The following is a 24,509-nucleotide window of genomic DNA, read 5'->3' as shown; positions in this document are numbered from 1 at the left end:
TTATTTTTAAAATTCCCTTAAATATAATTCATTTAGTTTTTGGTTTTTATTTTTGATTGATTGCTGATTGATTTTGGCACTTTTGGTCCGCCATACTATGGCCCCGCCCTATCTCGGTGATTGACAGCTCCGCGGCCCTGCCTGCGTCGCTCTGCCCGGCCTCCGCCATCTTGCCTCTCCCTGCCTGCCAGAAGCCGAGTGCGGAAGTGGAAAACGGCAGTGTGCGGGGCTAAGGGTTCCGCCTGTGGACGGCCAGCCAGATCCTTCAGCCGACACAGCCAGCTTTCCATCACATCTTAACGGTTTCGTAGCGCGCCAGAGACCCGGGGGGCAGAGATGGCTGGACGGTTACCGGCGTGTGTTGTCGACTGCGGCACAGGGTAAGCTGTTTAGTCCGGACCGCCGTGCAGGCAGACGGGCAGCCCGGGGGCTGAGGGGGCTGTCAGTGTCAGCAGGGGCAGCAGCCATGGGTGTGTGTCTGTGTACACTCACAGCTGGGCAGCGAGCGAACATGCTAACAGCAACTTATTACTGCTTATTATCGGGAGCTTCAGGGTTAATTTAAACGCCCGTTTCTCCTTCCTGTCGCTCAGGTGGTGTTTGCTGGTGCAGACCTGAGGCAGGAAGGGTTCCCCTCATTCATCTTGAGCTGTAAAATCTGCACCTCCGCTCTCATGATAATATCTGATGCTAATAAGATAAAATTTTCCTTGCTTGTGTTTGCTCCCACTTTTTAAAAAGATTGTAAAAACGAGTGTAATTCATAAATCTCTTTGCTCACTAATTTGGGATTGATCATGCGCGGTACTACTTCCTACACAGCCTACACTTCCTCATTCACGCTTTTTAGTCCATATATGGTTGTCTCTCGGCATCCGAGCGTGTTTTTTTTTTTTTATTAACTTCTCTAATTTCTCCTGTTTTACCGGCCTGCCGATTCTTCTCATAACGACTTGATCTCGGAGATAAAAACATATAAAACTTTGGCATCGGATGTTGTGTTAGAGGACAGAGGAAAAAAAAAACAGAGAAAGACAATCTGAGCTCCTCCTGCAGCTGCTTGAATTGATCAGAGTACTGCTGTGCATTGCTCCAGAATTTTGGTATCAATCCCATAAAGTAAATACACGGCCAGCTTTGCCAATATTAATGCCGATACTTTTAACTTATAAAGCCAGGTTATGTAGAGGAGAGCAGTGTGTCATCAATGATGAGATGAGTCATCATTAATTTGCAAATTCTGAACATATTTTAATGACCACCAAATCACTGTCATTTTTACTTTACACAGTAACTTGCTACAACACAACAAAACACACCTTTCTCCCCTATCCTCCAATCATTCTCTGATTTATTTATTTTTTTAAATTTGGTTGAAGCTAACAGATTTTTCTCACATGCTATCTAAGTATTACAGTCATGTCTATAAATATTTGGACAGTGACACAGTTTTTATGAATTTGTAGCTCAATGCTGCCACGATGGAAGTGATTTTGTATGCGTGGTTTTAATGGAAATGCTGTGTTAGCTGTCAACAGCCTAATTTTGGGTGCAGAATTTCTGTTAGATGATGCATTAAACCATGCATGACATTTGAAAGATGCTGTTTCCTTTTCTATGAAGGAGGAAGGAAAGAGTTAGAGTCAGTATTGAAACATGGTCATATTTATTTTAGTCTTGTGGGATATGAGAATGTTTTGTCATTTTCCAGGCTCATAGGTAATTGGAAATAAAATAAAATGTTAACAATTAGCTGAAGTTTTGGAAAGGGATGATTCTGAAAGATATTGTTCAGCTGTACTGTTCCCTTTTGGGGACTTTTGGGGAAAAATTAGGTCAGTCCATAAGTATTTGGACAGTAAAACAACTTCAGGGTTTTTCCTGCTTTAAAAAAATGTTGACATCCACCAAATAAATGCTGGCTCTTTACAGAAGGAAAATCACCAAGACTGTGAGAAAAATGTTAGTAACCTTTTTTACTCAAGCTGAAGTCATGCTCATGTGCATGGCCACCCTGAAAGGCCACTTTGGAGAAAGGTTTTATTAAAAATGTTGTTGCCACTCCAGTTCATGTGAAATGAAGCAGTCAGGATGTGATGAAAGTTCTACAAATCTGAAGAAAATATTGCATTAACTCCCTTGGAACTGCTGCCTTTTTCACAGCCTGCAAAAACTATAAATGAAAGGATTATTTTTAATGATTGAACCACGCGATGAGTTCTGAAAGATGAGCAGGACTGTTTTCTTTTTTATGAACGAGGAAGGAAGGCGTTAAAAAGTCTTTCTGTGAATTATATTTTTAAACCTTTGTTTTTTTGTGCCTTAAAAACATGTTTACAACGTTACAGCTGACATCATTTTCTCTGACTTCTACTGTAGAACGATATATAAGTATGTAGACAGATGAACCATTTCCATAATGCTGCTTCATAAATGCTGTATGATGCATTTAAGTGCAGATGTTCTTTAATATTTCTGTTTAGGACTTGCTGCAGGTTTACAGTCAAAAGTGATAAAAATACACAAAAGAACAGTTGATCTAAAGTTTCTGGTCATTTGATGAACAAAATGAAACTTCATGTGAAACGAAAATGATTACAAACTGGTGAAAGGTCAAAAGATCTTTGGTGAGCACCATGGCGCATTCAAAATGCACCGAGTCATGATAGGAGTGCAGCTTTAATTCTAATGGCGTGTTTAAAATATTAAAATTGACTGTGCAGCCATTTTCAGAGGCTCAAACGCTGCAAGAACGTGAACAGTAACAAACAGAGGGAGGTGTTTTTATCCCAACTACCTGCAGCCCTGGCTAAAAGGTGCTCCCGGTGTGATAGGTGTGCTTGCTCTGTTAATCTGGGGTAAACATGCCGTGCATTGCTTGCATGTGGAGGCTTGAACTCGTCACAGTGCATACCGCTCGTATCAGCGGCCTGCCTCTCCTCTCAGGCTGTTAACCAATCTGCTGCAGCGAAATCTGTGAGCTAATTTCTCCTCAGCGAGCAGACGGCTTCATAATAACCCTCACGTTCCACTTTTATACCCATGCAAACCTCTGACCAGAAGAACGAAGAGTTTAAGTTTGATAGTTTTCTATTTTTCCAAGTAGAAACTTTGTGATGGAGCCACATGGTGCCAGCTGTGGGCAGATGTTTTACAGCTCTGATGGGCCTCAGCAGCTGCCTCTGACTAATGGAGTGACCGCTTCACATCCTTTTACACATCATCAGGCCTCTAAATGGCCAAGATGATGTTATCAGATTAGACTGAAAGAAGCTCAGTCATGGTCATACTTGTTTTGTTGTTGTCGTTGTCGTTGTTGTCGTTGTTGTTGTTGTTGTTGTTGTTGTTGTTGTTTTTTTTGGACACCAAAGCTTCCGTAGGAGGGTAAAAAAATAAAAAAACAATCGCAGGTGTTGCAGCTGAGGTTTGGGTGGAGTCTTCTGTCTGAAGCAAGCTGTGGAGGTCTCCTGACATAATAACATACAGCACTGTCATAAATAAAGCTCATGCTGGACCTAAAAACTGTGTTTTCAAATAAAAATAAAGGATCATTCAGCTAAAGGCAGCATAAAACCTGCAGCTCGTGTTGTCCTGTGCAACGACGTGTCCGCTGTCAGATGGTTTTTGATTTTTTGTAATTTAACAACGTGTCCGGGCAGGTCAAAGTAGGCAAGCTAGGACAGCTCTGTGGTATGAAGGTGTTCAGAGGACTGTTGTTGTTACACATGTGATACAGCTGTTAGTGTTTACGATTGCCAGCACGGGGTTTTTCATTTTTAGCTGTGTCCAAGGCAATAAAACCCTGAATCGTGGTCATTTTTGTGCTGTAATTTTGAAAGTTTATCTTCTTTAAATAAATGGGAAGTTGGGGTTTAGGAGGTGGATCAGGTTAGTGGGTTTTATTGGTTCTCATTTTTCTCAAAAGTTTAGTTTTCTACTGTTTATTCACACACTTTTAGTTTTAAACAGCCCTTTGTGTCCCAGAATAATGTTTGTGTGAGTGTTACTTGTATCATAAAGTGCTTTGAGTGCTTGAAAAACTAGAGAAATGCAGTATTAACAGAATCTGTTTACCATTCAAAGTGTGAAGCCATCCGTTGCACTGTGTGTCAGATGATCATCATTAATAACTCTGTAGCTGTGACTTTAACAACATGAATGTGACTAATTACGCACTGATGAAGGAAATTAAGTTGCACAACATTTTTTATGGCAACTTTTGTCAGCCCAATCTGTTCCTTAATCAAGCAGCATAAATCTTTAAGGCTTCCTCAGAGACAAACAGCTCCAGCGCTTTCCAAATGGCAACCCTTGGGATTTTGTGTCAGTTAAATATTATTACTGTAAGCACACAAAAAGTAATGAATGATATTTAAATTTACTGCATTGCTGAAGACCGTTTGCCTTCTCCTCTCACTGTCTGAAGCATACACTCTGTAAAAGATGAACCTAGCTTCCAGGTATCTTAAATGATCACTTTTTTAATGGCCACTAGGGGGCGAGAAATGTGTTTGCAAAAGGACCTCCAGTCCTAGAAAAGTCTGAAGACTTCTGTAAACACTTGCCTGATGTGTTGATGATTTCAGTCACTCGTCATGTCCAATGTTAAAACACCAAGATGGTGACGGCAAAACTGCTTAGCTCAAGTTTTCGTAACAGGATGTCAGTGGGTGATGTCATAGCAGCTATGGGATACATTGCTGCCTGACATCACTCATATGTCAGCAGTGCTTTCCATGAGCGTTTCTGCTGCTCCTTCTTGAGTGAGGTACAGAGGGATGCTGCTCACTCACAACAGCATATTAAATCAAATCCTGCTTTATCGTCCTTTGTGACCCTGAGGATTCTAATTTACAACACAAACATCCTATTTATAGATTCAAGTTCACTGAGGTCATAGCTCACATGAGCTGGTTTCCCACAAACTCACTTCACTGTTTTAGACTTGGAGATAAACTTTCATAATGCAATAAAGGCAAAAAATATATTTACATTTTCATTCATTGTTACATTTTTTTAAATTTTTTATTTATTTTCTTTTGTGAAAGGAGCCATTTAGGATGTAAAACAAACTGAAAGCACCACACTTACACTTCATCATGAGGAAAGAAACCGTGCCTTGACCGCGCCTGTTCACACTTCTTCTCTGCTTTGGGCTCCACCAGCCGAGAAACTCGTTGCTAGCTTTGTGTGCTGTTGGTGCAGGTGAAGCTGTCTGTAGAGCAGCCCTCAGTTTCAGGCTGTGGTTTTAATGCTGTGGCTGGTGGGTGCAGTTATCTGTTCTGTGTGGCTTAAAATAACTTTGACTAAACCAAAATTCGTGTGATAAGCTGCACGGTGTCTTAATAACTCTGCCTCAGTTTGTCACTGTGAGCGTCTAAAGTACAAAAATCTGAGCTCATGTTCAGTAAAAATATTGAGTCTGCTGAGTCTCACCTGACAGTTCAGTAAAAAGAGACACGGCAGAAATGGTGACATCATACAGGTCTCCAGGCTCCAGCAGCGCAGGTTTGGTGGGCTTCCCTCTGAGTTTCTGCTGTGCTGTTTTTTCTGGCTGCACCTTATAACAAATAAAAATCTGTGCTGGCCAGAGCTCTGTTAATATTTCAGTGTGCTGCTCAGATAAAGTGTGAAGATGCCAGATTAGATTGTACCGTATAACCAAAAGTTGTTGAGCTGAAGCGGAAAAGAGAGAACTGGGCGGTGTTTTCACTCTTGCTTGTCAGCTCGTACCTCTTGCTGTCAGAGGACTTTAACTTTATTTGACCCAAGAAACATAAATCAGATGGTGGAGCACATCTGCCCAGCTGTGAAGCAGAATTTCCCTTTTTGTCTCCCAGCTACACAGACATGCGTAGATCTGCAGAACATGTGGGCTTTCTAACAGGGATTTTTATTTTTTACATTTTTCTTTCACATTTTTCACAAGTTATCAGGACAATTTAGTCATTTTTGTGTAAAAGCTGATGTTTTCTCACAGGCTTTGGTCATGAGATCAGACAAAACAAGTGGTTAAAAGTGGGTTTGGTTTTTTTTTTTTGTTGTTGTTTTTTTTTCTATGTTCACCATCCCAGCCGGTTGCTTCTTAATCGTACATCTCTGCTTCCTGTCTGTATTTACTCTACACAAACTGCAGCGTTTCCTGTGCATCAGAAGGTGCTGTGCAGGAAAAAGAAACCTGTGATTGGACAGGAAACTCAAAAGCCATCATAACTCTCTTACAGGGTAAATATTCTAAATAGAAGTTTGTTCCTGGATAAATCTCCCGAGGTTCATTGTCTCATTTTAAGGAGTTTCAGTGAAATATTACAGCAGACTGAGGTGAAACAAATCTAATGAATTCATCTGTAGGTGAAAAAATTAAGAAAATATGGGAGGAGAAGTGATGGCATGATTGAACATATTTTGGTCAAGGTTCAGTTTTTATTTTTATAGCCATAGTTCAGAACAACAGTTGCTTAAAGGTGTTATATATCGTAAGGTAAAGACGCTACAATCAGATGATCGGCTGTGAGCAGCTTTTGGGGACGGTGGGGAGGAAGAACTTCACGAAGATGAGGGGCAGCTGTCTGCTTCAGGCTGTTTTAGCCATTTCCTATTTTACTTTTGGAAACTCTAGATACTACAAGTGAGACAGCAGTCTGAGATAGAAATGCTCTGTTAGGATAAGGATAGTACTGTGAGGTCTTTCAGAGTTTGAATGAATGAATTCCAGTGTAGAAGTAAAAAGTACATGAAATAATTTTTCAGCATCACTCTGATGTTTATAATTTTTCTAACAATAATCATCAAATGAAAAAAAGCAGTCCTACATTTTAATTTAATCTACACATTGAAGAACATATACTGGTCCAAAATGACTAAAAGATTCCTCACTTATTGCTGGATTCCAAGGTCATGCCATCCAGAGTCAGTATGATTAGAGATGGCGTTTAGAAGTTGAAAATTAGGCCATTATGTCTGTAAGAGGTGCCTGTAGTTAAACTAAATTGATTAATGTAAACTGGCCTCGTAGGTAAATATAGGTGGGTATCATCTGCTTAGCATTTAGTTAAAAGTTTATTTACATTTAAATATTTGTTATATTTTAATAATATTTATTCCTGATTTCTTTTGAAGACGATCAAAAGCGAGCAGCCTCATGTGAATCTTATCTTTAAAGTTGGTATTTGAGTCGTATTTTTAGGACAGTTGTTGTGCCATAACTTGGTCCTTCCTGCTCCTCGTTTTGCAAAGATGAATTCAAAGCAGCCACTGTTGTGAGCAGGATGTGGTTTGTTTTGCCCGCGGTGCTCTGGCATTCGTCGGCAGGGTCCTCTATCGGTCCCTCGGGCCTTGTGTGCAGGAAGTACAGGAGCCCTGAGCCGGGATCACATCTGGTTCACATGTGCCTGCGAAACATTGTTCAAACAGAGGAGAGACGGTTGTAAACTCAGTTCTTTGATGTTAAATCTGAAGGTGTGCTCTCTCAGGATCAGCCATTCTTAAATCTTAAACGTCTTAAATCATTTCTGATGCTTACAGATTTTCTGGTACTGCAGAAATGCTGCAAATACAGCTGCCCGAGTTACATGAAAGACACTTGATTTCCTTGACAAACATAGACGAACATAGTTGACCAATACAGCATGAATGGCTCTTTCAGGGGGCTCCCATTAGCAATCCCCAGAGTCGCTGGTGCTTTTGGCACCCACCCAGTGCGCCTGAGGGACAGTGACGCCATTGATCAAAACGATAGGGCCAGAAATAATCTTTACTGAAGGAAAAGGCCTCGCATACAAATGCAGTTCCAGCAGACTCGATCTCCACGACGTGCAGCCTGTTTCGCTGTAGTGAAAGCTGATTGTTGTCTGTTGCAGTTACACCAAACTGGGGTATGCAGGGAACACAGAGCCACAGTTCATCATTCCATCATGTGAGTATTTTGCATCCTACGTATTTAAACCGCCAACGGGCCTCAGCAAATGTTTGACATTATTCCACTTTTCTAATGTCTTTAGTCATAAAATACACCGGATTTTATCAGTTTTTTTTTTCTCTGTTTAATTCTCTCTTTTCTCGTCAGGTATCGCCATCAAAGAGTCAGCCAAGGTCGGGGACCAGGCCCAGCGTAGGATGATGAAGGGGGTGGATGATTTGGACTTCTACATCGGAGATGAAGCCGTAGACAAACCCTCTTATTCCACTAAGGTATGAGACCTTTAGTGGAATACAGAGAATCCCGGTCGATATGAATTTCATCTAAACAAGGAGAGATTGGATATTTTATCAAGGCTCAAGCTGGGCTGCTTAGTTTTGGGGGGCATCCTGTAGATGTTTCTCTGTACTTGAGTCAGACTAGCAGCTTGTGAAGAGGCAGACTCAGTCAGCTCAGCCTGAGAACTGCAGGCTGAGCTGGACTCCCAGTGCTAAAAGGTGGGATAGATGAGACTGAAGGAGTATCTAAATTTAGTGGATGGTCTGTGACTTTGCTGAGGGTTCAGCTGTTGAGTGTTTGGAGGCTGAGGGAGGAGAGCTGCCATCTTTAGCTTTCCAGAATAGGCTTCTGTAATGTCACTGATGTCACTCATTAAACGGAGCTTTGTTGCAACAGTGGCCCATCCGTCACGGCATTGTGGAGGACTGGGATCTAATGGAGCGCTTCATGGAGCAGATCATCTTTAAGTACCTGAGGGCTGAACCTGAGGACCACTACTTCCTGTTGGTAAGAGTCTTAAACACAGGGCCTCTCCAGAGATGTTAAACATTCAGTTTAACTGCAGCTGTCACTCCCTAGAAAGCTAAAGATAAATGAATTTAATGCTCTTGTGTGAATATGTGTGAGTATTTGTAGATCTGTGTTAGTGTTTTTGATCTGCAGAGTTTTACTGTTAGGTCCAGACTTGAGTCTAACTGTACCACATCCTGTGTTTGCAGACGGAGCCTCCACTGAACACACCAGAAAACCGAGAGTACACTGCCGAGATCATGTTCGAGTCCTTCAACGTACCGGGGCTGTACATCGCTGTGCAGGTCAGGCTCCCTTACCCTAGAGCTCTAGTTTGTTTGTTTGACTGTGGAGGCATGTTTGTGTCTTTATTTTGCAGTGAAAACTAGAATTAATTCAACTGCACAGGGGGTAACTTTATATTGGAGTGTAAAGTTTGCAATAATAGGGTCCTGGAAACTTTATAGGGCAGGTGGCTGTAGCTGGTAGCTGTCAGCTAGTTGGTCTCTGTGTGCTGTTGGAACCATTTGGAACACTTCTAATGATGTTATTCATCAACAAAAAGGCCGCTGTGGGGTTAATTGTACTAACAGACCGTACAAAAAGTCTTTGCTTCAGATTACTGAGTGAAATTCTGGAGTTTTATTTGCACTAATTAGCAGGTATCTGTTCCTGTGTGACACGCCCATACTGATACTGATATCTTAGTTTGAGATTCAGTTCAACATAAAGCAAAACTTGAGATTCTTAAATGTATTTTATTTAAAATACTTTTAATGTAGCATTTTTTTGTTCTATTATAAAGACACAAACGAGCCTCCGTATGTGAACAGAATATGGTCATATATGGAGGAATTTGAAAGGTTCAGTTATAGCATGTCTGTTTTGAATAACTTTTCATATCATGTGATCATGTGACCATGTTTAGTTCACAGCAGTGTGTCACGATCACTAGCACTGCTGAAGTGTGAACATACTGTGAAGTGTGTGACATTCCCATGTGTATGTGTGCGTGACAGGCCGTGCTCGCTCTAGCTGCCTCCTGGACATCCAGACAGGTTGGGGAGAGGACGCTGACGGGTACCGTCATCGACAGCGGAGACGGCGTCACCCACGTCATCCCTGTGGTGAGTATATAGGTCACGCCATTGAAGGACACGCCTCCCTGAGCTACATTTATTTTTGTTTTCTGTTCATTAGAAGAAAATAGAAAGTTTCAGAGAGGAAGCATTGACAAGACAACCGAGAAATGTTTTGTGAAACATGAAATGAAAGTGATGGTTTGAAAGTTTAAAATTAAAACATTTCTGATTCAGAAATGAGACGCGTCATTTGTGATCTGTTTACCCACCTCAGTTAATTTGAAGTAAAGATAATCATTTAAAAAACATTTATAAATCGAACAGTGGAGGGTCTGGTGTTTCTTTTTTTGCTCAGTGAAGGTAAAATGGAAACAGCAGAGTTCTAGTATATGTGCACGAAGAACCAGGAACACTTTCGTTTATAGACCAAGTTTATGTGATTGGTGTGTTTCGGCATGTGGCTTTCATTACTGAAGTCGTGCCTGAAAACTCTGCTCTTTTCTTATAAATGTACCTTTTTTTTCCCCTTTTTTTTGTCCTGTAATTTACTGTTTATGTGAAAATTAAACATATTTTTTTGCATTTCCTCGTACATTTTCCATTTTCCCTGTTTTCTTAACTGTTTTTTTCCCCCTTTCTGCCTTCAGTGTGCACTACTACCTTATTGCAGAACCTCTTTTATTGAAACGATCCATCTTGATGTGTATATGAGACGTGAGATGTTGGGTTTCTAATATAAATCAGAAAACAAAAGTCCAGAATTGCATCTGATATCTTAAAAAAGCAAAAAGTTTCGGAAATGTGTTTTTAAACCTTTGGAGAAACTAACCACTCACATGTATCTACTTCCTGGTTCAATGACTAACCAAACCAAATGTTTTCTGGTGTGTGCTTTAGGAGTTAAATGGAGTTTAATGTTGTGTGTACAGGAAGCAGGTACACTGTTTTTGTTCATTAAAAAATGTTCCTGTGCTAATTTTGGTCAATTATTTCTACAGCGTTTTAATTGATTGCTGTTTTCATTATGGTCATTTGTAACTGTTAATAAACACAGATGGCTTTCATTTACCTGTGATGCGGGGCAGCAGTGTATGTAAAGAAAGGTTGCCGAGTTTCTTTGAAGTTTTATACACCGTGTGCAGTGTTTATATATTTTTCCATTTCGCTGAGTAACCGGATAGTGCCGATTTTAAAAAGTAGGCCAGAGTGTCTCGGAGGCTGGAAGGAATTACTCAGTTTGAGGAAATGTGCTTGCAGAATTCATTCTGAGGCTGAATCAGCGAGTCTGCTGAGCACGCTCACGTCTCCGTGGGTCCTCGCAGATGTGATGGAAAAACACATCCAGCTTTAACCGCTGGAATCTGTTTGGTTGCAGATTGTATGACATCCTCTATCTTTCTTTCTCCACCTGTCTCTCTCTGTTAGGCTGAAGGTTATGTAATTGGCAGCTGTATAAAGCACATTCCCATCGCAGGGCGAGACATCACCTACTTCACCCAGCAGCTCCTGAGGGAGAGGGAGGTCGGCATCCCGCCGGAGCAGTCGCTGGAGACGGCCAAGGCAGTGAAGGTACAGCTCCAGCTCCCACCGCCGCCTCTGCAGTGGAGGCTGTTATTATAGTTATTCAATGTGTCAGCAGTGGCATGCAACATGTTGGTCTCCTGTGGCTGTAGAGGCAGAAAACATCCCCTCACTCGCTCTGCTCTCACACACAACACCACGCTCAGTGTGGTGATAATGTTATTAAGGAATCTGTAATGTTCTACTGACGGTCATTAAAATATCATTGTCATACTGCTGAATAGCTACAACAAAGACAAACTGCAGCATGCAAATGCAATAAGGAGTTTTAGTGTAAAAGGATCTGCAGTGTTATATCTGTATAGCCCGAATTTTCTGTTTCTGTGCACAACAGAAGCTGAACGCTGTTTAAAAAAACAGCAGTATGAGACTAATTTCACTCCTTAGATTAAAATGCTTCAGCTGAAAAAGAGCTCGAGCTTTGTTTACTGCAGTGACAGCACCGGACTCCGCTGCCTTATTTTTTAAATCGGGAAACAAAGTGGGACTGCACTGCCTTTATCTCACAGTGACAGCAGGTGGCGCCATCAGTCTGTCACAGGCAGCAGGCGTCCTTCACACACAGTTTCCCTGAAACTCAGCCTGAGACGATTCCTTGTGGGACACAGACGGCACACTTCAATATTTTCTCAGTTTTTTGCAGCTAAATTCGTGTCTCAAGAATTCGTTATTTTTTCCTCCAATTAATTTTCCAACTTTCCCGGTCACGGATTGACGTGACTTTTATGGTAATGCTCTTCCTTTTATTTTTCCTCCTTCTGTCAGTCACTACATTTTCTTGATTCGCCCCACTTCTCCACGTTTCCTCCATGTTTATTAAACAGCTTGTTATCCAGGACTTTGTTCTGGATGTCAGGGGCCATTCTTCATTACCCCGAAACAGAAAAACAAGAAATGAAGTGAATTGAAATAATTAACATTAGCACTGCCTGTCGTGCATATTGCCAATCATGTCTGGAAATGTTAATTCCGATGCCGCCTGGTGTGCTGGCACCGTGTACCCCAGTCCCTGCAAATCAAAATAATGATATCGTCTCTGAGTATGGGGCGCTGTTAGTGCTGCACGATTCAAATGTGCTGGTGCCTAATGTCCCTATCACTCCGGCATTACAACCCATGATAATAGAAGCTGTGACACAAATAGAGCCGTGATGATTAAACTGGCAGTTTCAGCTTTTTGTAACCTGATATAACACAACTTTTTCCTGTTGCTCTGACCACCAGGAGCGGTTCAGCTATGTGTGCCCGGATCTAGTCAAAGAGTTCCAGAAGTACGACACGGACGGCTCCAAGTGGATCAAGCAGTACACCGGCATCAACGCCATTAGCAAGAAGGAGTTCACCATCGACGTGGGCTACGAGCGCTTCCTAGGACCCGAGATCTTCTTCCACCCAGAGGTCTGTCTGTGCCGTGCAAATCATGAAACGCAAATTTGACCTGCTGTTTGTCAGGATAGTGGGCTGAGACACGTGGGAAATTTTGGTGTCAGTACAGGAGTTTACCAGGATTGTTTACACATGCAATTCATGTAAAGACAAAATGTTAAAGTTAAATTTAAAAAAAGGAAATTTGTGAGTTTGTTTAACTGTCCAATAATGTACTTTACAAGTTAGTAAGCAGCTAGTTTGACACAAAGCTAGTGTGGGGAAACCAGTGTGTGTCCTGCTGTTATGCTGCTCTGCTGCAAACTTGCAGGACTGTAAAGAAACAAGTCAGAGCTGTTCTGCTGGATAAACTATGTCATAACACCATTAAAGAGCCCAAAAATTACCAAAAATTAAACAAATGAACACACGCCCCCAGTCCATGACATTATTAGGCATGCACAAAGCTCTGATATTTTGTTATTGCTGCAATAGGGTGGCTTGTGAATGTTTTTTGCTGCTCATAAATGCTGATTAGGCAGCTCTGCTGTTACCTCAGTGAACCACCCGTGGTAACTGCACATCTTTGTTCTATACTTTGCCGTTTGATGGCTGCATTTAGTATCTACCTCCACGCTGCACCCGATGACATGTCAACCTTGTTTCTTCCTCCTAGTTTGCCAACCCGGACTTCACCCAGCCCATCTCCGAGGTGGTGGACGAGGTCATCCAGAACTGCCCCATCGATGTGAGGCGTCCTCTCTATAAGGTGAGCTGACACGCATAAATCGCCCCGAAACGACATAAATGAAGGTGGAGAGTTTCTAAAAAGTTCAGTTACGCAACTGTTTATAGGATCATCGTCTTCATTAACGCCATATCCATGTTTAATCTTTAAATATCAAAGTTAGCATCAATACAGGTATATACCTGTATTGATGCTAACTTTGATACTCTTAGAAAACCAGTATTACTCAGACGTCTCTTTTGAAGGGTCTCATGGGAATGTTTGTTTAGTTTGACAGAGACAGGAGTGAAAAAGTAAGAACCACAAGTCTTGAAATGTTTTTTTGTTTTTTTTAGCTTTTATTAAAACATAATCATGTGACGTGATCATTTGTTGGGTTTTAATGCATTTGGAGTTCACTTTGTGAGAGTCATACAGGCCGCTGGTCGGCTGCAGGTCACTGGTGTTAAGCGTTCGTGTGATTTTTCGTAGCTCTGTAATAGCGGCGTCCTTTTTCTTCCACAGAACGTCGTCCTGTCGGGAGGCTCCACCATGTTCAGGGACTTTGGGCGCCGTCTGCAGAGAGACTTGAAGAGGACGGTCGATGCCCGCCTGAAGATGAGTGAGGAGCTGAGTGGAGGCAAGATCAAGGTGAGCAGAAAAAATGAATTTACACTAGGCACGGATCGATAGTTCTCAGGCAGCTGAATTACAAAATGGCACACAAGTTTATTGAAAGTAGATGAACTGATTTCAACAGCAAATTTCTCCCTATAAAAATCTAATGAGGCTTAAAAAGATTTGAAATATTTCAGGCTCAGGTAAGCAGGGCACAGTTTTTTATAGCTCCATAGCTGCTCAGGTCATAAAGGTGATTCGTTACAAGCGGACCTGCAGCTGTAAATCTACCTCAGACGGTAGAGGAGCAGCAAGCAGTGACTGCAGCTAATTTAAGGCGGACCAGAATGTTCTGAAACTCAGAATAAATCTCCTCGGTGTGCATAAGTAGAGCAGGAGAGGGTTCAGGTTTAGCAGAAATTTCCAGAACCTTCTTTAAACACTTCTTTGAATCACATGCAGATAAACTTAAGATTTAAGTAATACTAGCGTCCTAACTGTTGATTCAGGTTACTCTTACTGTACTAAAAGCTTTCCAATAACTGTTGAAATGGAGTTTTTCAGTCATGCCAGCTCACGTGACCACAGTCTACACTTAAGTGAATAAATCTGCTGATATCAGAGCGATCCGTCCCTAACTTTTAACGTCTTTACATTGATACCCTTCCAGGCCACACAGTTGCAAACTTGTTTAAGTATAATTTTGCCGGTGGAATCGGGCTTTGTGAGTCAGGATTAGAGAGATATCCGATCCAAAACTATCAGATCAGCAAACTCTTCCTTTTACTCGTCTGTGACAAGGTACTCCTGACTTTCTTTTCCATCCACCCTGCCTCAGCTGGACTCTGTTCTTCTCCTCTCCTGTGAACCCTCACAGCTATGCGTCATTAAAAAGTCTGCAATTACAATTACATTCAAGGAATATAGGATAGGATCTTCTTGGCCTTGATTTTGTGACATTTCAGTTTGATGTCACTCGCTCGATGTCGTTATCCCACATTTATTTATATTAAGATACAGTTGACACACTAGTGGGCACCAGCAATCACAGGTTGTATATAGAGGTTGTCATCACCTGGTTTATTTGTTACATGGGTTGATTAGTGGTGGACGCACCATAGAAACCACACCTGTATGTTATCAATGGATTCCTGTTCTGCTCAGAAAAGCTCAGTAAATGTGAAAATATTCACAAGTAAAGCATCAGTTACTTTTAAGTATAGTAACTTTTAAGTACTAGTAACTTTGGTTTATTAAGCTCCAAAAACAAAGACCAAAGTGCTGCCTTATATTCAGACTTTTATGAATTAGCCAAAGTCTTAAACACTGATTTAGATTTTGAAAACATTGAGAAACTGTCAGTCAGGGTTCGTGCACGGTTGCACGGTTTCAAATATAATCTGTGCTGATCAAAGTTACTATTTCTTGTAATCTGACTACTACAGAGTCCTCCCCTGGCTGCATTCACTCTGTAGCTCTCTCAGCTTCTGAAATAATCTTTCCTCTGTGTTTCCTCCGCAGCCCAAACCGATCGATGTCCAGGTCATCACTCATCACATGCAGAGATACGCTGTGTGGTTTGGTGGATCAATGTTAGCATCAACTGTAAGTATTTCTCATGTCATCATCGTCATCATCATCATCATCATCATGTGGTTAAACTTTGTTGCAGGAGAAGGAGATCTACTTTTAGATTCACCCACATGTCGGCTTTGTGTGTGTGGCGTTTGAGGCCACACACACTTTTAGTTAAACCCTCATTTGTTGTGTCGTTTCTTTTAGTCCCCCTGAGTGGAAGTGAGTGCTGTGGGTCGTTGTGACATTTCATTATTCTTTTTCCTCCCCTGTCTCTTGATGAGTTATTTGTGTGAGCGAGGCGGATAATTTTACCAGCAGGAAACGAGAGTGGGAGCGGAGGTCTCTGACAGCTGATTCACCAAAGGCTAATTGATGTTAAAAATCGAATAATCCGATAAGAATAACAATCCTTTTCATGTCTCGGGATTCACAGTTAAAGAAAGTTTTTGTCAGATAATCACAAACATCTTGAGTTTGTACCTCGACCCCTGTTTACCCCCATGGTTTGGTCTAAATTTAGAACCAATATATCAATCAGTCGAAATCAAACATCCCAAAGGAGTCTTGCAATTCAAACCCACTCCACCACATGCACTGTTCAAAGCTCAAACAGTTAATTAAAGAAAAACTAAACTGAGAAGAGTTCCTCAAAGCCACAGACTGTATGTAAAAGATGGAAGTGCTTTTCAGGTTTGTAAAGTGAAACCTGAGTTTTGAACTTTAAAATAATTTGCTGGAGGTGTCACTCTGACCTCTCCCTGAAAAGTTTGAATCTTTCTGCCAAACATAGTAAAGTCCTCCATCAGCCTCTGTGTATTTATTACACGTCTGCTATATTGTTATTACAACAGCCTTTATAATGACCAGCAGGGGGCGACACTTCTGTTTGCATAAAGATTTCCAGTTGTATAAGAGAATAAAAATACAATTTTATTCATCCCAAATTTAGGAAATGTTTGTTCCAGCCAATATAATAGTGATGATGATAATAATAATAATGATGATGATGATGATGATGATGATGATGATGATGATGATAATAATAATAATGATAATAATAATAATGGTTCATTCTGTAAAATATACTCATTATTAGAGTCTGAGAGGATCGTCCATAGAGTTGGCTAATGGTTTTTCAGTTAAAGGAGAATGGACAGTACCATAACTCGCCTGGTTGAGCAGGTCACCGTGTCATTCCTCCGCTTTCCTGTCAACTCTCTGTACTTCCCTGTTATAGAAATAACCCCCCAAATCTCATACTTTTGTCACGATAAGCTACTTTTAGATCTCGGAAGCTTTGTGTTTTTGTGCTACTGCATGTTCTGATAGAAAGTGAGGATCACATGAGTTCAGTACCGTGTTTCATCCATTCTTCATCGATAACTGTTTAGTTTTCCACCACGCCTCCTGTTTCAGATCTTTGGCCACTGATTGTTTGCAGTATTTTAAATGTTGACAAGCTCCTGTTTTGTGTTTCCTCAGCCGGAGTTCTACCAGGTGTGCCACACCAAAAAGGACTACGAAGAGATTGGGCCGAGCATCTGCCGCCACAACCCCGTGTTCGGAGTCATGTCCTAACTTTCTGGAGTTGTGCTGGCAGTGGGAGGGTGGGGTGGGGTGTGGTTGTGGGTGGGTCTGAGGCAGTGATGTTAGGCAGCGCTTGGTGGCATGTGGAGGTGTGTGCAAGAATCCAGGAAAAAGAGGAAAGAAAAAAAGAGCCCAGACCAAACAGACGGGCTGAAAAACGTGTTGTGAATGTTTTTCCGTTTTCTTGTTTCTTTTCTTTTTGTTCTTTTCATAATGAGGGAAAACAGTCTGTAAGCCAAAATGATTTCAAGACCATTTCTGGATCTGTTGAGTGGCGATGATGATGACGGTGTTGGTGGATGTTGGTGGGATGGTATTTTCCTGACACCAGAACATTATTTATGCGAATAAAACGCGAGTCCAGGCGAGATCTGGTGACTCTCTGAGATCACGCTTAGAACATATTTTTGTCCTTTTTTCTTTCAGCTTCAGCATCTGCCTGTCTGTTTGCATCCTGGGAAGAGCTTGTTTATATTTCATACTAAAGTTTTTATATGTAAAACTTGGGGAAATCAGGGGTTGAAATAATGTTACGAATATCAGTGCCAGCGAGAGACTGTTTTAATCCTCGGTGCAGCTTTGATACGCAGTATTTACTGAGTTCGAGTAGGCGTCGTCCTTTTATTCCCCGCGTCCTCGCTGTCTGCCCTCTCATTCTTCACACACAGACCACGTCAGGTTTCCAGGAGAGAAGTGAAACTGAATAAGGATGACTGTCAGACCAGTATTGTTAGACTAGAAGTTTTTTTTTTATTATTAAATACCAAATTATGAAAAGAATGGGAATTGTGTATTTAATGCAACATTCCAATAAAGGCTCAAATTTGTTTCTAAGCGCCGCTGTCGTCTTCATGACTCCTTATTAGAGTAAAGCTCAAATATCCATCTCAAGATTAAGAGGTGACTATATTAAACTGTTTTTAATCCCGGATCGGTCGAAATGGAGCGGTAATAGAAAAAAACTGACTACAGTCTTCTCAGGTTTTGTAGTCTTTTAGTCACCCGCCTTCAATCACTGCTCAATCCAACCAGCACCAGTCCCTCAAGGCTCTCCATGTGTGGGCCCACTGGAAGCCCTTCAGACAAGCCCCTCCCCAAGGCTGAGCTCCAGGATGGTCTAGGTGAGGTTCCTTAAATCCAGTGGTGTATCTAGAAAATTTTACATGGGAGGGGCAAGAGAACTAGGGAGGGTGACACATGTGAAAATCCCCTATATGTAAATAGGGTCCACAAAAAAAACTTGTATTATTATCTCTTCTAAGAAAAAAAAGCTTTTGGACAACAAGCAATCTGTTTTTACAAGTATTTTAAGGACATAAAAGTAGAGGTAGAGACCTGTGGTAGGGTCTCTAAAAGCAATTTTCTGTTTATTAACAACTGCCTGATCAGTCATGAAGTGTCCTGTAGCTGATGCCATTCCAAGTGGAAAGCAATGCAATCTTTCCTAGATTATTCCTCATAGTCTGGAGAGTCGCGTCAGGAGCTGGTCGCAAGTTGAACAATGAGCCGATAGGGCGATGCTGGATTCTCTGATAGAGGCCAGAAAGCGCGCACAGCTGTTCTGTATTCATGCTTGCGCCACCTTTAAAAACGGTCTCCCATGCTCTGTGGTCATCGCCCTGTTGAGGTGGTGCTGGGTGACTCAGTCGGGGCAACAGCACGTAGGAGCATGCCCTGTGTCTGCTACGACAAGTGGCATGATCCCACGTGGGGTTCAGATCTCTGATGAAGGCGGTAATATGAGAGTCAGGGATGGTCTGACCAAGTGTCAAGTCTTTTTAAGAAGAAAAAGCCTAAAGTTGACTGTTCAGCAGCCGCCCATCAACTAAGATGGAAAGAGATGGAAATGGAATTATTATAAGCCAAAAATTAAGTAAAGACATCACCTGATCATAAAATCCAGGATCTGATTTTCCATTTTGAGGCCTATAAGAAGTAATGACTCTCATGATAAGAACAAACCACCTCAGAGTCTGAGGGTTTTATTACCGTCAAACGTCAGGAAATAGAAAGTTCAGTATATCACTGAGCAGAAAAATCACACCCCAGAAAATATCCTTAAAAAAACTCGCTCTGAACTTCTGACCTTCAAAACTTCCTTTGGCAGAGAAAGTCAGATTCACTCTGCAGTTGTTCCAAGCACGAATCCCACAGAGTGGCATGTGACGAGGAAACCGTGCAGCAGCACAATAGTTCAGTTTATAAAACGTGACACGCGGGTAATGACTGCAGAGGATGGAACAGAGGAACGGCGATTAGAACTTGTTGCCACGCAGCACGACAGCGTGAAGCTTTTCATACATGTCCTCGTGTCTGTGAAAAAACGGAGTGCCTGGAGGAAATCCACAGACCTGAGGTGAGGTCAATTGGAGGCTCAAAATCACCGGAGGCTGTCAGTGGCAGTCTGCCGCCTCCAAGATTGACTACTGACACGTCCTTCCTATCAGCCGGTTTAAGGTGGAATAGACTCTGGCTTCCTGCAGACCTGCACAGCAAGAACTCCCAACAGGACTACGAGCCCCCTGCCAGGGGTATGCAGAAGGATTACGGAGTCGCTGAAACAGCATCACAAATTGTGTGCAACATCTCTCATCAGTCCACAAGATGGACACCCAAGTAACTGTTTGCCTTTCACTTTGATGATGATCATGATGATTAAAAAAAAATCACATGCCTCCCTCAGCAGCCCACTGCACACATTTATCGATACCTGATGATGAGAAGAGATGAAAGGATTAAGGCTTAACTTTCAGTAAATACATTTAAAAACAAAAGATTTTATTTAAATTATTCATTTTAAAAGAACATCTTAAAGGTGTTTTTTGTATTTACCCTCTGCACAAACTGTAAGTAAAACTTACAGTCACCACCAGGGGGCGACATTTTACCAGAAATGTTTCAAAGGCCAGCACTGTCAAGCCTGAGGATATGGTTATCTGCTGGAAAACGGTGTTCTGCCTCCTGTAGGTTGCAGGGGTGAGGTTACCCCAAGCAAAGGAGTTTAAATGTTCTGGAGTGATGGGAATATGGATGGTGACACTGACCGGCAGACTGGTGGAGCATCAGCAGGAATGTGGGCGTTGTACTGGACCGTTGTGGTGAAAAAGACAAAGCTTTTTACCAGTTTTACCAATCCATCTACATCCCAGTCCTCACTTATGGTCATAAGATTCGGCCAGAGGGGCCGATGGTGCGATATGGCAGCCTCACTTCTGTCAGTCTGCCCCAGGGCAGCTGAGGCTACAACTGTAGCTTGCCTCCACCAGTGTGTGAATGTGAGAGTGAATGAATAGTGGAATTGTAAAGTGCTTTGAGGGTCTCGAAAAGTGCTCTATAAATGCAATCCATTATTATTATTATTTTTCGTGTTGTCTTACAGGTTCCCGGTAGGCGGAGTCAGTTAGTGCAACTGGGAGTACCTTGTCATTGTCCCTGGCCAGGCACTCCCAGCACCACGTTTTTACTTGGTTGGCTTTTGGCTGGTTATTTTAGATTTTACTCTCCACAACCCTGTACACCTGATATTTAACCAACTGCTGCTGACGCACTGATAAAATGCTAGCACACCTCATTAAGTTAATCATGTTTGCTGCTTTTAAACTAGTCAAGTTTGTTTTGAGTTGTGTCTCTCTCATTATTTATCATGCCTCTTCAACTTTATGTTGGGCTTTTTGTTTTGTCGAGGTATTTTCCAAAGAGAAAACTGTTGCTGACTAAAAAGAAGACAAAGTCTCATCTCACATTTGCTTGATGGAATGCGAGATGAGACTTTTGGGAAATTATTCTGCGGACTGACGAAACAAAAGCTGAAACTTTTGGAAGGTTTGAATCTCGTTATATGTGGCGTAAAAGTAACTCTGCAATTCATAAAAAGAAGATTATAGCAACAGTCAAACATGGTGGTGGTAGTGTGATGGTCTACTGCTGCTTTGCTGCTTCAGCATCTAGATGAATTGTTGTAATTGATGGAATCGTTAATTCTGCTCTCTACCAGAAAATCCTGAAGGAGAATGTCCGGCCATCAGTTCATGTCCTGAAGCATAACAATCATCAGAAACACACCAGCAGGTCCACCTCTGAATGACTCAAAAAAATAAATGAAGGTTTTGGAGTGGCCTAGTCAACGCCTAAACTTAAATCCAACTGAATTCTTTAGTTTGACCTCAAACAGGATATTACTCTATCGCAACTATTGCAAATGTCTGATTGCAGTTCTTGCTGCCAAGAATGGCACAACCAGGTGTTGGGTTTAGAGGGCATTTAATTTTTCTTAAAAAATGAAATCATCATTTAAAGACTACATTAGACAAAGGTAACCACAGTAAATATGTCAGTGTTGAAACTTGTTTGATAATCTGAAACATGAAAGTGTGACATGAGCAAAAAGCTAAGAAAGCAGGGAAGGGGCACATACTTTTCACAACACTTTATCTCTTCCATTTTGCTGTGAAAAATGATGTCTGGATGCCTGTTTAGCTTGCTACAACTTGATATATAAGTAGAAGAGGATGAATGGATGAATGGATGGATTTTCAAATGTGCCATCTTCTTTTAGCAAACCTTAAAGAGGTTACAGCGTATTTTGGGCTCATGGTTTTCAGTTTTTTAGAATCTGACCTTTGTTAAAATCCCCAGTATCTTTGCACAAGGCCATTTCTCCCTGCAGCCAGCACACTGACTTTAAAAACTGACTGCTCACTTGCCAAAATAACCAACACTACTGGTTTCATTTCTGAGTGGTTTTCATGTTTTGGTACATCAGTGTCAGCGTGTTGTGCTCAGGTGTCCGGGCACTTTTAACTGTGTACCCGAGCTATAAATTTGTCCTCTTCAAATGCCAAAAAATGTGTGAGATCTACGCATAACGCAACAGCCTCTATTATATCTCCAGACTGCTCGGCGTTTTTTCTCAGCTGTCACCTTGGTCCTTGGGAACCAGTTATTAAAGTCTTGTCTTCAGCATTTGGATCTCTTCTGTACAAATGACAAATAAACTTGAAGGCAAAAGCTTCATCTAAATGGAGGGGGGTGTCACCCCCCCCCGTGCACGTAATCGTTTCTTACTGAGAGTCAGACAATACAGCACAACACCAGGTAGAAATCTGCATTTAAATGGACTAATCCTCCTGACAAGAAGTCAATTTGGGAAAAAAAGCTTTGCAATTGTTTTTGTGTGGCATTGTTCTTAGCAGGCAAGGACGAATCAAGCTTCTGACATCTGCATTAACCGGACAGGGTTTCTGTTTACAGTGCACATCTCCTAAGGCAGAGTAAATGAATTCTTGTGTGATAAAATATACAGTGTTTTGCTGTGTTTGGAGTTGGGAAGAAAATGTCTTTGGAGAAGTTGAACTTTTTGAGTGATGTCAGTCTTTCTTCAGGAGCATTAAATAACATACAGAGACGTAGTTCCCCATGTGCCCAGCAGATGCCACTCTCCCTGCATCCCGGGGTTGCTCTTTTCCTTCCTAATTATTCTTGTATGCTTCTGGATGAACATGCAATCCATTTGGGTCTAAATGCTCCACGTACACCGCAAAATGAAGACACTGCTCAGTAAAGACATCCTTTGAGCAACTTTGTTTCCTTTGCAGCAGGTGAAAGGTCCGAGGAGTGGGAGGAACAATTCTCCACAGCAGCCCGGTGTGCAAAATCATGTGGCGACACCATTCAGAGAGAGACTGCAGGAAGGTTAAATACTGATATGTCACAGCAGGCAGATCGATTTGACAGGGCATTTCCTCTTTGCAGCCTAAATTGCCGCCGCTCTCACTTGGCACGGCCATTGTCCTGATTCATTTGAGGGCTAATGACACACGCACCGCAGTGATTGCCGGTCTCTTTGCTTCATAAAAGAAAGTAATATCCGTTTATCTTCAATAACTGGCCAGAAATCAGATGTTGGCTCTCTTGAGTGAGTGCCAATCACAGGATGAAGGCTGACAGACCTCACACCGTAATATGAAATCAGACATCATGTATGTGACAGCTGGTTGGTTACTGTAGCCTGCATCAGCAAAAAGGTGCAGGAGAAGCTGCGCAGCTCTGCAGCGGATGTGTTTTATAGTTATTACTGTCATCATGACAGGAATGATAGTGTCCTTCAGAGTAATATCAGAGCAGAGTTTCATTACAATACCTACTGGCTAAACGGCAACAAAGAAGTGAGGTGATACTGCACAGCTTTACTGTCTAATTTGGCAAATCAGGAGAGTCGGTGACTGTCAGTGAGACACTGGAAAGGTCAGATTAATCCTCAGAGTGCTGTTTGAACACATCCTTAGAAATTAACGTACTCAGTCCAGAGTCAGGGGTGATTTTGGCCCTGATGGTTACTGTCTTGTTGAAAAAACATCATAAATGCAGGAGGACCGACATCACAAGTCTAAACTATGAAGCTGAATTTAAGGTAACTTTAGGTTTCTTACCAGGATTCATTGTCGTGGTAACTTAATGCTGCATGCATAATGCTTAATGCTGCACACCTAGTCTGCTCTGGATGAGGGTATGTTTGAGGTAGATAAACACATACAAATCACCGCGATAGAGCGTTCTCCTTCAAAGTAAAAGTTGTGCCTTTTGAAATTTCTTGGGGGGAGTATAATGAACAGCTTTTACTTTGAAGGAGAATATTACACGTTTCTGTTGTGTCCCACTTTTTCAAGTTTCACTTCAGCTCAGAACAAATGGTGAATATTTGTGGACAAGTTAGTATCTTCACTGCAAACTGTGGGTGCAAGGTTCAGTGCAACAGTGCAGCAGCTCCAGCAACCACTTGCCTGCCGGTCATGTTCTTGCTAGTGAGCGTTGGTTTTTCTGATAGTCACCGACTGGTCCCTAGGTCTGTCTAACTGAGAACTAAGCCTGCTTAAATTATTCTCTAAGACTGTTTCACACTGCAAAGAGGTTAAAGGCCTTTACACACCGATGGTGTTGGAAAAAAGTGACAGGAAATTCAGAACTTTTCAGATGCAAATGTTAAACTAGTTGTGTAACGTATACACACACTGAAATCGTTGCTTTGTTACAGAAAATTAATCCTCAAAAAAAGATGAAGTTTAAATCAAGCCATGAAGAGGTGGTCCCGATGTTTCCAGACCAGAAAAGGAAGAAAAGGAGTTTCTGAGTTCATCTGTCAGGAGAAGGCAGCAGCAGGGAGAACTTCATGGTTTGATCTGGGACTTAAAGATGTATCATGGATGCTTTCGTACATATTGCAAGATGTCAGTGGGGCAGTTTGAGCAGAGTTGCGATCACATCTGCG

General features: G+C 41.7%; 1 protein-coding gene across 1 annotated transcript; it reads left to right on the top strand.

Moving 5' to 3' along the window:
- The first annotated feature begins 153 nt into the window (after positions 1-153).
- On the top strand, positions 154-18,083 carry LOC100711948 (ARP3 actin related protein 3 homolog). Its single transcript, XM_003451910.5, has 12 exons — positions 154-380; positions 7,860-7,915; positions 8,066-8,190; positions 8,594-8,704; positions 8,917-9,012; positions 9,727-9,834; positions 11,215-11,358; positions 12,595-12,768; positions 13,412-13,504; positions 13,988-14,113; positions 15,602-15,685; positions 17,141-18,083. The coding sequence occupies exons 1-12, from the start codon at positions 337-339 to the stop codon at positions 17,234-17,236; spliced, it is 1,257 nt and encodes a 418-aa protein (XP_003451958.1). The 5' UTR covers positions 154-336; the 3' UTR covers positions 17,237-18,083.
- The last annotated feature ends 6,426 nt before the right edge of the window (positions 18,084-24,509 follow it).

The sequence above is a fragment of the Oreochromis niloticus genome, linkage group LG16 (genome assembly GCF_001858045.2).
Source record: "Oreochromis niloticus isolate F11D_XX linkage group LG16, O_niloticus_UMD_NMBU, whole genome shotgun sequence".
Classification (NCBI taxonomy): Eukaryota; Metazoa; Chordata; class Actinopteri; order Cichliformes; family Cichlidae; genus Oreochromis; species Oreochromis niloticus.
Note: the sequence above shows the minus strand (reverse complement) of the source record. Positions and strands in the feature narration are given on the sequence as shown.